The following is a 12,543-nucleotide window of genomic DNA, read 5'->3' as shown; positions in this document are numbered from 1 at the left end:
CAAGACAGTAATAGTGACTCATAATTAACCTGATGATTCTATTACATAGAAATGTTCATTAAAATAGTTGGAATTGCTTACAAGAATAAAATGCCCCCTGGGCTAATTGGTTCTAATTATGGAATGACTCAAATTAGAGAACATTGCTAATTAGCTGTGAACACATGGTGTTAAAACAAAAGCTTGTGTACACTATTCTTTTTTTGTGGGTAATGAGAGAAAAGAATGTGATTCCTTTGCCACTTGGAAGTCTCCTTGTCTTAAATTCTATGTTATATAATGAAAAATGTATTATCTTAGAATGATTTGTTACTTAAATAACTTATGATTAAAGGGTCCACTTCACATTAGCAATAACAAAATTCTAGTTTAAAAATACCCAAACCTAACTCAAATGAGAAACTTACATAAATTTCCTGGGTATACTAATGTATAATGGTCACATATTTTGCATGAATTTATATTTGCTTAGAGTTCTGATTTATTGTTTTGACTCTGTTAGCAGACCTTTTATGCCATAAACAGTTTGATAAGTATTTTACTATTTGCATTTTTAAATGCCTTTAGAAAACAAACTAGTCTAATTCTCAGAGTGTTCTCACTGTAATATATTAGAAGTATACAGCCAAGAACTTTGAATGTATATTTTATTTCACTTAGGAAGGCTGTTATTTATCCAGCCAGCCAACCATCCATCCATCCATCCATCCATCCAACCAGCCATCATCCAATCATCCACCCATCTATCTATGCATCCATTCTCTTACCAAATTTGTCCCTTGGAAAACTCTTTTTTTTCTATAATGACAACACAGCTCCACTTATTTATCTACTTACTGGTGCAGAGTTTCCATTTGGTCCCCTTGATCTGACCATTCTCCCCAGGACTTCAACACCATCCGACGTGATATTAGCTGAAGCATTTATTGCCTTCTCAGCCACATGCTTGCAGTCAATGACCACTTGGACCAAAGTCTTGCTGACAACGATGTGTATCTGGGTAAAAGTAAAGATGCTTTAGGAGATAGGAAGTAGGAGGAAATATTAATCATCCTTATGTGATTGCATGACCCGTCACAAAAAAGCAGACAAGAGAAGGAGATCTGTCACTATGCATTTTGCTACAAGAGAGAGTTTCTACATTTACCGCCACCATGATTGTCCCACAGTCGGGTAGTACGCCTATTTTTATTTACTTCAAACTTTCTTTACAATTACTCTGAAAGGACCCACAATCTAGCCTTCATCTAAAGCAGCAACACCCAGAAAGGAGAGGATTGGCACACCTGCTTATGCCTCTTCTGAATGCACATTAAGATGGACACAAACAAATTAAAATAAAAAACGCTAATGGATTTACCAGCAAAAGTTAGCTGCCAGGTGTTGGCAAGCCGCATTTTGATAATATTTACTTAATTTAAAATGAAAAGAGGAGATCTAGAATCTGAAAGGGAAGGAGGAATGCCTTCTGGTGACTCCAGGACCAAAAGAACTGAAGTTCTTTGGCTTAACGTGTGGCGCAGTGTTCTCCATGTGAAATTTCCAGAATCTGTGTGTCTAAGATAATATATTCAGGAGTCTACATAGTCTCTGTGAGGATTTGTAAAAATGTGCATTATTCCAGAGTTAAGAGTTGAAGGTAAGTATATTCTAAATGAACCACATTGGAAGCAAGTTATGCCATGAAATTTCAGTGCTTATATATATGTCTCAATTTATGATGGTGTTTGCCTCATGAACATTTCTTTTATGGAAGCCCTTTTTTAGTGAGCTTAAAAGAGTGGAATTAATAGGCAAATAACGATTTCACAATAAGAGAAAGCAAAAAAAGTTGCAAATACCTACATAGGGAAAGTAGGCTAGTTCAAAGAAAAAAAAGTACTAGCCAGCAGTTAGGGGAGTTACAGCAGCTAGTACTGCACTTGTATTTGTGAGCAGAGGTCGAATATCAGTGAAATGTCATCTTTCATATTAAAATACTGTTATTTTTAACTTAATTTTTTAAAAGATTTATTTATTTTAGAGAGAGAGTGCATGAGCAGGAGGAGTGGCAGAGGAGGAAGGAGTGGTGTAGCAGACTCCCCACCGAGCGGGAAGTCTGACGTGGGGCTGGATCTCAGGACCCTAAGATCATGACCTGAGCTGAAACCAAGAGTCAGACCCTTAACCAACTGAGCCACCCAGGTGCCCCATTAACTTTATGGGTTTTATTCAATCTTTATTTTTGTTTCATAGTTGCATAGGAACTGAAAGCATAAGGATGTATATCAATTTTTACTTAAAGTTTCATTTATGTTAAATCATGATAAAAATAATTTAAGTCAACAGTAGAAGTTCCTAAGAATTCTTTTTTCTGTGAAGAGGACTTAAATCATTATTCAAGTGGAAAAAGGCTGCTGGAGAAAATCTCCCACATTATTTCCTTCCTACTAACATCTCTCTTACAATCATTCAGAGGGATCTAATTTGACTCTTGTATGCTTCTGAAACTTGGAATACTTTTCATGATGACAAATTACAGGAATTTTCATACTGGGTGTTAGACAACCTCGTATATAAACTTCATGCTTTAAGAACAATTAACCTGTGAGGAGATCATTCAGGTTTTTTTTTTTTTTTTTTTTTTTTTTTTCTTGTCAATATCTTTTGCTTTACAACAGGAGACATTGAAACCTTTTCAAAAATATTTTGCTTCTTCAATTGCATTTAAGGATATGTTTATATCATTATCAACTTTTTGGTCTTGGGGCCACACTTCATATCCAAAGTGTAGAAATTAAAGCCAATTGAAAAACGGTAAATCAAATCTGATCTCTATACATCGAATTTGCATCAATATTAGTAGAGCTATTAATGGAGTAGTTTACTACATGATAAACCTTTTCTTTTCGGCTTGTTTGGCTATTTGGTTTTATCAACAATACTGAAAAGAGTAGAGGAAGGCTTTTTAAAAATCACTTTAAAACACTAGAAGGTTTTTATAAATTTAACACCAGGTTTTTAATGACTCTTACTTTTCAGATCTTTAAGCTTAACATTCACCTAAGACTCATAAATGATTCTTCAGAATGAGAATCACAAGTTTATGTTATGATGGCAATGTGTTTTTTACACTTATGGACTCTCACTTCTCCCTTATAATTTTTCTTGACTACTCTGCAATAGACTCTGCTTAGCCAAGAAAGAATTGTTTCAAGACAAGAGGAAGTTGGTGAGTGAATGACAATATCGCCACAAAGAGATGCTAATGGAACTATTTTGAACCATGAACTAATAAATCTCTGAGTGTACCTAGTGGTTTTAAGACGTTATACTTCTGGTTGTCCAGTCCTATTAAACAACAACAAAATTTTTGTATGTAACTTTTCTTGTGCCCCAAAGATTGGGAATCTTGGTATACAGTTGTTCTTATGCAGGTAGGGTATTCACCCCAGAGTAGCAACCCTATGTGAATTAGATGGACTTGACCATGTTCTATGTCAGGAGACAGAAGCCCAGTTGAAGATTGCTCTGCAACATCCCTTCCTTCACTCGACATGCAGAAGGGAAGGTCAAGTGCAAGGTTTGTGCAGCACGGCCTGCAAATGCTCTATTCTACCTGCAGCCTTGGAGCTTGCTTTACTTAACAGCCCAGAGATCAGTGGGATCATTTGCTAAACACAAAGGAAAGTCTATGTTGGAATGAACCATGACTACTCTAGTGAGGACCAATACTAAGTGTTTCAGAGATATGAAGTCACAAGGAACAGAGTTCTATCACAAATACCAGGTAGAAATAAAAATTACAGTGAGGTTTCACAAAATTCCTCCTCCGAGTTACTTTTAAAATGGTAGTGATGGGTTGTCTGTATATATATATATACACACACATATATGTATATGTATAAATATGTATACATATATGTGTGTGTATGTATACATATACATATACAAATATATAAATTTATACATATAAATATGTATAAATAAATATATATATAAATGTGTATAAATATATCAGCACAAACTGTCTTCTACAAACTAACATGACTTGGTTTATTGTGCTTTCATCTGCACTGGTGACAGGGTAGACCAGCAATCCATTCCGCATCACACATAAGGTAGCAAATTATCAACTGTCCTCCTTGTAATGCAGTATCCTCTACTACACTTTTCCTTAAAGTGTAGACCTGGACCACTTCCATCAACATCTCTTGGGGAACCTGGTAAAAATGCACACTTTGTGGTCACATCTTAGAACTACCAATTTGGAAGAAGCCCACAGAGAATTCTTACTCCCACTGAAATATGAAACCCAAAGCTCTTTGGGATTTATTTAACACTTCTCTGTTGCTTGGCCCACAGCAAATAGAATAAAGAATGAACACCTCTGTTACTTTGCACATAGCAAACAGAATAAGGAATATACATATATAAGGGATTACTCACCTTGTGAAAGCTACCGTGGAAAATTTTCCTGATTTCAGGTCCTTCAAAAGTAACCGTTTGAAAATCCCCACTGTAGTCATAGTTGAAATATGTTAAGGTTTTACCACCATCTAATCAAAGGAAAATAAAAACAGTTTAGAAAGTGTTATAATGGGTAAACAATTTTTATAAACTTCAAGACAGAATAGTGCATCCTTTGATTTAAGGCTGTGTTTAGAGCAAAGTGATGATTCAGTAAGGAAATGATCTCTAGTCCTTGGGTTGCTCCAGGCTTTTAGTTGGCCAACTAACTGACTCAACCATGTGGTGATGCTAGTGAAGTAAGGACCCTACGCCTATTCTTCCCCTGTTTCCTTGCTTATACTCCCATCCCCAACACCCTCCCAGGACATGGTTGTCTAAAGCTGGGAGTAGAAGCAGAACAAAAAAGGAGAATAAAGCTAATCATATCTTAAGATCTAGAAACCAAACTCTTTGCTTTATTTACCCCTGGAGCAGCCAACTTTCCAAGACATGCAACTTACACCACCCCCCAAATGATATCCTAATATGACTCGTATTACGAACAAACTAAATCCACAAGTAGAATGAATCTTCCTAATCTTTAAGACAAGAAATTACAGAGCTGCCCTGGAGGATTCGTGCGCGCTTGATAAAGTACCGCTGATGAAATCATGACCAGGTGGGCCCGAGTAACTACCACTCATAACAAGAGACCTTTGGCTGCAACATCATGGGAGGACATGAAGAAGGGGTCCTTCCAGGGAGAAAGCCAAAATCTACCAAAGAATAAACAACTTGAAGCCAAAAGGCTCTCTGTTAAAAATGATGCTCCCCAAGCAAAACACAAAAAGAACAAAAAGAAAAAGGAGTACTTAAATGAAGATGTAAATGGATTCATGGAATACCTAAGACAAAACTCACAGATAGTTCATAATGGAGAGATGATAGCAACAGACAGTGAGGAGGTAAGGGAAGAAATTGCAGTAGCTTTAAAGAAGGATAGTCGACGGGAAGGAAGAAGACTAAAAAGACAAGCAGCAAAGAAGAATGCAATGGTATGTTTCCATTGTAGAAAACCTGGCCATGGGATTGCAGATTGCCCAGCTGCCCTTGAGAATCAAGATATGGGAACTGGAATATGTTACCGGTGTGGGTCCACAGAGCATGAAATAACCAAGTGCAAAGCCAAAGTAGACCCAGCTCTTGGTGAATTTCCTTTTGCAAAATGCTTTGTTTGTGGGGAAATGGGGCATCTATCCAGATCTTGTCCTGATAATCCCAAAGGACTCTATGCTGATGGTGGTTGCTGTAGACTCTGTGGCTCTGTGGACCATTTTAAGAAAGATTGCCCTGAGAGTCAGAATTCAGATCGAATGGTCACGGTTGGTCGCTTGGCAAAGGGAATGAGCGCCGACTATGAAGAAATTTTGGATGTACCTAAACCACAAAAACCCAAGACAAAGATGCCTAAAGTTGTTAATTTCTGATAATGATTAGTACTGTCATTAGTTACCACCTCATTGTTAAACATTCTGAACTGGGCCTACTTCGCAAATTGGATCTGGGCTCCCTTGGAGACCTGTGTTGTAGATACCAGTATGATCAGGGAATGGTTGCATAGTTTCCTGAGTGCTGTCCATTAAAGAGTTCTTTTATCACTGGAGAAAATCACTGGAGAAGTAGAAGACGTTAGAATTGGATTCTCTAAAAGAACATTTTTAACAGAACTTAGGTATAACTAAGTGGTTGTATGCTTGATTGTAACAATCATCTTTTTCTTAAAAACTATGTGTTAATGTGAACCACCCCTACATAAAGTTTTACTGCTTGGCATTTAGAATTGAATTTTTAGTTAGATTGTTTTCTTTGTTCAAAATACCACCTTATTATGAATTTATTAATTGCCACAAAATCCACTATATTTTTAAAATAATAAAAATTCATTTGCTATTTAAAAAAAAAAAAAAAAAAGACAAGAAATTACAAAAAAGAAAAAAAAGGAATATTTTTTCACTAATTAAGTCCCAAGTTACAATTTAATTATTCACTGTGATTTCAAAGGGAATAGGCTAGTCCTTTTATTTTTTATTTTTAAGATTTTATTTATTCATTTTAGAGAGAGAGCATGCACAGGAGAGTGTGAGAGTGTGAGTGGGGCGGGCAGAGGGAGAGACAGAAGCAGACTCCCTGCTGAGCATGGAGCCTGGTGTGGGGCCCCACCCCCTGAGATCCTGACCTAAGCCAAAACCAAGAGTTGGACGCTTAACCCACTGAGCCACCCAGGTGCCCTGGGAATAAACTAGTCTTCCTCATCTTGAGAGATTTCTTTGTTTTCAAGTCCCATGTGAATATGGAGTTAATTATTTATACCCTTTTAATCTACAGCTTTCCCTTAGTTTCAGGATGGATGCAAAATGTTTTCACAATATCATATTTAGTTGTTGATTCATTTCCATGTACTGAAAAGTCCTTTTACAAATACTGGTCGGAGGTAAGCTTAAATACATTCCTTATCCAAATATGTGAGTGAGCATCTAACAATAACCACTGCATTTTGGTTCCTAGCTTGATTGAAATCTTAAACAAAAAAGGTGATAAGAGGTTTAGAATAAGGAATATATGTATATTATATATATATTATATATCAAATATAATGGGTAAATATATATATGTTGTGATATTATAATTTATGAGAAATATATATTTGGCTATTCAAATACATATGAAAAACACATATTTGGTGTTGGTCCCTCACAGCTCCTAAAACACTTGATATTTTCTGTGATAAGAGCTATAAAGATGTTTTTTGTTATGTTGATAAGGTAACTTTTAGAAATCCCTTAGGCAAGCTAAGTGCGGAGGACTGGTTGCCAAGGGAACCAACCCTGTGATTAGAGGGCTGGAACTTTCAGTCCCCATTCTTTCCCCTACTTCTAGGGAGTGGAGAGTAGCTAGAGATTCAGTTCAGTTGCCAATGACCAATAACTGAATGACTCATGCTTATTTAATAAAGCCTCAATAAAAAAACCAAAAATGGGGTTCAGAGAGCTTTTGGGGTACTGAATACATGGAGATTAGGAAGGGTGGTTTGCCTGGAGAGAGATGGCCCTCTGTGCCTCTTCACATAAAATGCATAAGATGCCTTATGCATCTTTTCTAGGTGGCTCTCCTGAATTACTTCCTTTTATAATAAAGCAGTAATTTAGCAAATGAAATGTTTCCTAAATTTTGTGAGCCATTCTAGCAAATTAATGGAGCCCAAGGAACAGCTTGTAGGAACCTCTGACTGACTGATTTTTTTTTTTTGAACCTCAAATTTATAACCAGTCAGTCAGAAACATGGGTAACAGTCAGGCTTGCAACTGGAGTCTAAAGGGTGGTGGGAGGGGGGCGCACAGGCTTATGGTACTGAACCCTTAATCTATGGGATCTGATGCTATCTCTGGGTAGACAGTATTAGAATTGAATTGAATTCTCAGTATCCCACTGGTATCTGAGAACTGCCTGGTATTATGTGTAAAATTTCCTGCCCTCCTTACACCCCCCAACATACACACTGGAACTGGGTCAAGGACCCCAAAAGAAAAATCTTACATTTATCATATCCATGTGCAAAAAATGATTCTAGTCCCTCCCCTCCCAGTGACCCTCCTGACTCCTCCCACCATCAACTTTGTTCTTCTTGCCATCTTTACTATGTCAGTAATTGTCTCCTTCTGCCTTGCCCAGTGCTGAGTCTCGGAGCCTAGTAGTGGCATGTAGTAGAAACTCAACCAACATGGTCTAAAAGAACGAGTGAATGGATAAATGAAACAACTATTACATAATTTATTGCTAGTATATACTCATGGCTCAAGATAAATGAGCTATTCTACAATATATAGTTGACCCTTGAACAATGTGAGGGTTAAGGGCACCAACACCCCAAATACTGAAAATCTACATGTAACTTCTAATGCCCCAAATCCTAACTACTAATAACCACATTTATCAACAACAACAACAATCCTTGTAGAAGTGGACTCATGCATGTCACACCCATGTTGTTCAACGGTCTAGTGTACACAAAACAGGCAAGATGCCATGCCCTACATAGTACTCATACATATGTGTGGAAACATATAAATGAATATACTTACTATCTAAAATGACTCCAACCAATGGGTCAGAATTTTTATTTAAAATCTCCCAAAGAGCAAATGGCTCCTCTGGAGTGTCAGGAAGAATCCGGAACAGAAAACTCACTGTGTAGTCAGAGGGCAATCCTTCTGGATGCAAATATCTGAAAAATGTAAAGAAAGTAACACTTCATTGCATCCCTTTCAAAAAAGTTTTTGATCTGATTATAAAAGCAAATACACTTTAATTATAAAGATTTGAAAAATGGAAAAAAATAACAGAAGACTATTAAATTTATCCAGAGATGACCACTGTTTTGATGCACTACATTTCCCTCCAGTTCTTAAAGAATGTCTGTAAGTATTTCTCCCATTTATATAATGTTTCCCCTTTTCTTTTCTTAGCACCATTTCCTTAAGTATTTTTAAAAGTATGATATTTAATGTTTGCTCAATCTTTTCTTGTTTGGCTATTGCATAATTTGTCTAACCATTCACTTCTTCTCAAACATTCAAGTTATTTCAAAAGTTTTGGTATTACAAATAGTGTTTATCTGAAGTCTTTCTATAAAACTTGACATTGTCACTTTCTACTATAGGTTGTAGTTAGTTGCATTTCTGTCTGTGCTTTGTGCTGGGATGGGCCATCTAGATCTATCTTTAAGAGTTGAGAATATATTACTCCTGCTGCTGGGAGTGATGTCTGTAGACAGCTCTCAAATACCAACTCCCATCGGACACTGCTCTGCAGAAGGAAGGGCTCTCCCTAGGTCATGTCAACTTATTTTATGGCACCTGTTTTCAAGGACTGGTCTTTAAGGGTATATGAAGACCAGAGCCTCTCATTCCAATGGAGGCAGCTTCATTTTCAGAGCTCCTGTATGTGGACCACCTAGACTTTCAGTGAGATTGTTTCATGGCTTGACTTTTCTCCTTCGTCTCATCTCGCCTCCTTCTGTTCCAGGAGAGCACACCCACAGCAGCTTCCTCCAACACTCATCTCCACCTCTGAATCTGCCTTGGAGGAACTGAGCCTGTTATACCATCTTATCTCTGTTTAACAATTAAGCGGATCACTTACAAACTTCTAAATTTTCCCCCAAAGCAACAAATATAGCCCTTTTCATACATAGGAGCTCCATAATTGTTAGTAAGTGGATAAATTTGGGACCATGGGAATTCAGCATGAATTTGAAAATGAAATTTTGATTTGCATAGATTAAAAATATTTCATTCATTTTGTTTATTTATGCATTAGTTCATCTACTCATTCAACAAATATTTATTATGTGCCTACTACGTGCCAGACATTGTAATAAATACATCTGCGAATAAAACCAACAATGCTCCTATTCTTGTAGAAGCACTTAAATTCTAGCAGGATGAATTATACAGTGTATCAGAGGGTAAACATGCCATTAAAAAAAGAAAGCAAGAAAAATAGAGTAGTTCAATGGGGACTGGGAATGTTAGAATGTACTATTTTGCAGTATTAATTGAAGTCATCATCACTGGTTTCAATTAGAAGCTCATTGAGAGGGTTCCACCTGAGCAAAGGTTTATTGGGAAGGTTACATTTAAAGGAAACCTCAGAAAAGACAAAGACATCCAGCTAGTACAAAGACACCAAAGACATACTCCTAGTATGTCTGGAGAATGGACTGAAGGAGATAAGAGGTGAAGTCAAAGAGATGATAGGTGCCAATAATGTAGAGCCTATGGTCCATTCAAGAGTTTTGACTTTTAATGCAAGGGGAATGGGGAATCATTGTCGGATTTTGGAGTGACATCATTTACATGTTCAACGAATCACTCTGACTTCTATTTGGAGAATAGACTCTGGAAAGGCAAAGGTCTGAGCAGGAAGACCCATTAGAAGCCTGGGGCAATGAGCTTGGGAAGAGATGACAGTGCCCCATGGTGGGTGAAAGCCGGGGGGACGGTGAGAAGGCTTAGACAACAGTATTCCTTGGGAAAGTAGATGTGGGACATGACAGCAATAGTCAAATTTTTTTGCCTGAGAAACTAGTTGGATGTAGTTGTCAGTAAGATGGAAAAGGTTGTACATGAAGCTGGTTGGGAAGCAAAGGTCAGCATACTCTTGAACATGCACAGTTTGGAAAGCCTCTTTAGATATCCAAGCAAGATGTCTAACACACAATGAGATATGCTAGTCTAGCTATGGGGAAATGGGTCTGGATTTGAAATACAAATTTAGGAGTCATTGGCATGTTTGTAGAAGCGCTTAAATTCTAGCATAGACAATGCTGAACACTACTCAAAAGATCACCAGGGAGTAGGTATAGACAAGGAAACAAGAATGTTAAGGATCCAGGCCTAATCCCTCCAGCATGAAGAAGTGGAGGCAGCATTTTATTTTCAATGCTGCATTAAGCCAGTAATGTAGGCAGAAGCTTAAAAAGAGTGTGTGCCCCAGAAGCCCAGGAAGGAGAGTGAATCCAGGAGGAGGAAGTGAGCAACTGTGTCAAATGCTGGGGATTGGGTGGATTAAGATGAGGGCTGGGAGCCAGTGAATGGGTTTTGCAAGGTGGATGGTGTTGTGCACTGGACCAGCCATTCATTTCGGGGGGGCGGGGGTAAGAGAGGATTTTCCCTTTGGCAATTCTCATTTTTGGCTAGGACTCCATAGAAGGTTTTTCAAATATCCATTTTAATATTCATCCCTAGACTGTGGAAAAAGAAAACCTGCTAAAAGTTCACAGCAGGTGTTGGCTTTATCTAAAAGCACATATATTCTACAGGTCAAAGGCATTTTCAACAATTTTCTAGAAAATGAAGCTTCACCTATAACAGCAAATATTTTACATTATTAATAGAGGTCTACTTATTTCAAATGTTTTCCTCCCAAATGAAGCACAATACAATAATTTGGATAGTACTGTAATAGGCTAGAATTTAATAACTAATATTTTCAAAGAAGCTAGCAAAGCAACTTGCATAAACATTTTTGGATAGGTGAATTTAATACTCGAATATGATCTCTCCCATTGGTCCGTGCACAGGTGCACACTAAGTCAACATCTGGACACTGAAAATGTTTCACGTTGGAATGCAAAATAGCAGAGAACATCTTGAGAGATGATCCCTTGAACCAGGGATTTGCTGTAAATGGGTCCAGGAATCCTATGTGCGCTACGAGCTCTATAGCAATTAGATAATGTGGTTTGTACACACATCTGATACTACTCTTCTGCTACAATGGAGTTGCTGTTGTGATTTCTCAAAAACGAAAAATAAGCCGAATTAAAGGCACTAGCATGACAAGATTCAGGGTGTGGGCTCTGGGGCCTGATTGCCAGATGTCAATCCCAGCATTTTCACTAAACAAACCATGTGATCTCACTCAAGTCATTTAACTTCGTGCTTCGGTTTCATTATTTCTAGAACTGAGAGAATAAGTAAATTTAAGGCACAGAGCTGTTTGGAGCTTTGAGTGAATTAAGGTGCATAAGGGCTTAGAACAATGCCTGGTATATGGTAGTGCTGGTAAAGATCAATTATCTTTATATATTTTCTTAGACTAAAGTTCAGCCGGCATCATGGGTGACTCTGATGTTTTTAAACAAAGACATCTAATCGTTCGCTCTTATCATGGAAAATCCTCCCGGGAACTATAACAGTGTATTTCAAGTTGATATCATTTTCGCTTTGAGATACAATAACCAAGGATTGGCTTTACTGTCTTGCAAGGGAAACATACTTGGTTGGCTGGGAAACCAGAGCATCTTTATGAATTCGGTAACACGGATACACATTGAAGGTACCAGGCTCCATGGAAACCCCTTCCACAGATGAAAAATCCTTTTCAACCAAACCAAACATTTCCATCATCTTAAATCCTAAAGTGAGAGAGAGAGAGAGAGAAACAGACATTTTAGGATTTTAAATTTCAATATTAGTTTTTTAAAGGTAAAAAAAAAATCTGGCCCTGTTTTGTAGTTCCCAAACGTATTTGGTTAAAAAAAGTGATAAT

At 37.4% G+C, this 12,543-nt stretch overlaps 2 protein-coding genes across 3 annotated transcripts in view; one reads left to right on the top strand and one right to left on the bottom strand.

The window, feature by feature from the left end:
- COL14A1 (collagen type XIV alpha 1 chain) overlaps window positions 1–12,543 on the bottom strand; it is a 218,387-nt gene that overhangs the window by 78,191 nt on the left and 127,653 nt on the right. For both annotated transcript variants that reach the window (XM_059395092.1, XM_059395093.1), the window contains exons 31-34: window positions 12,271–12,409; window positions 8,571–8,713; window positions 4,429–4,538; window positions 838–996 (exon numbers count right to left, since the gene is read on the bottom strand). In XM_059395092.1, coding sequence (XP_059251075.1) covers window positions 838–996; window positions 4,429–4,538; window positions 8,571–8,713; window positions 12,271–12,409 — 551 coding nt within the window. The remainder of the gene's footprint in view (window positions 1–837; window positions 997–4,428; window positions 4,539–8,570; window positions 8,714–12,270; window positions 12,410–12,543) is intronic.
- On the top strand, window positions 5,058–6,383 carry LOC132013256 (zinc finger CCHC domain-containing protein 9). Its single transcript, XM_059392955.1, has one exon. It carries the CDS (start codon window positions 5,103–5,105, stop codon window positions 5,916–5,918), a length of 816 nt encoding a protein of 271 aa, XP_059248938.1. The 5' UTR covers window positions 5,058–5,102; the 3' UTR covers window positions 5,919–6,383.

Source organism: Mustela nigripes, chromosome 3, assembly GCF_022355385.1.
Source record: "Mustela nigripes isolate SB6536 chromosome 3, MUSNIG.SB6536, whole genome shotgun sequence".
NCBI classification, from domain to species: domain Eukaryota; kingdom Metazoa; phylum Chordata; class Mammalia; order Carnivora; family Mustelidae; genus Mustela; species Mustela nigripes.
The sequence above is the reverse complement of the archived record's forward strand: the minus strand, read 5'-3'. Positions and strand labels throughout refer to the sequence as shown.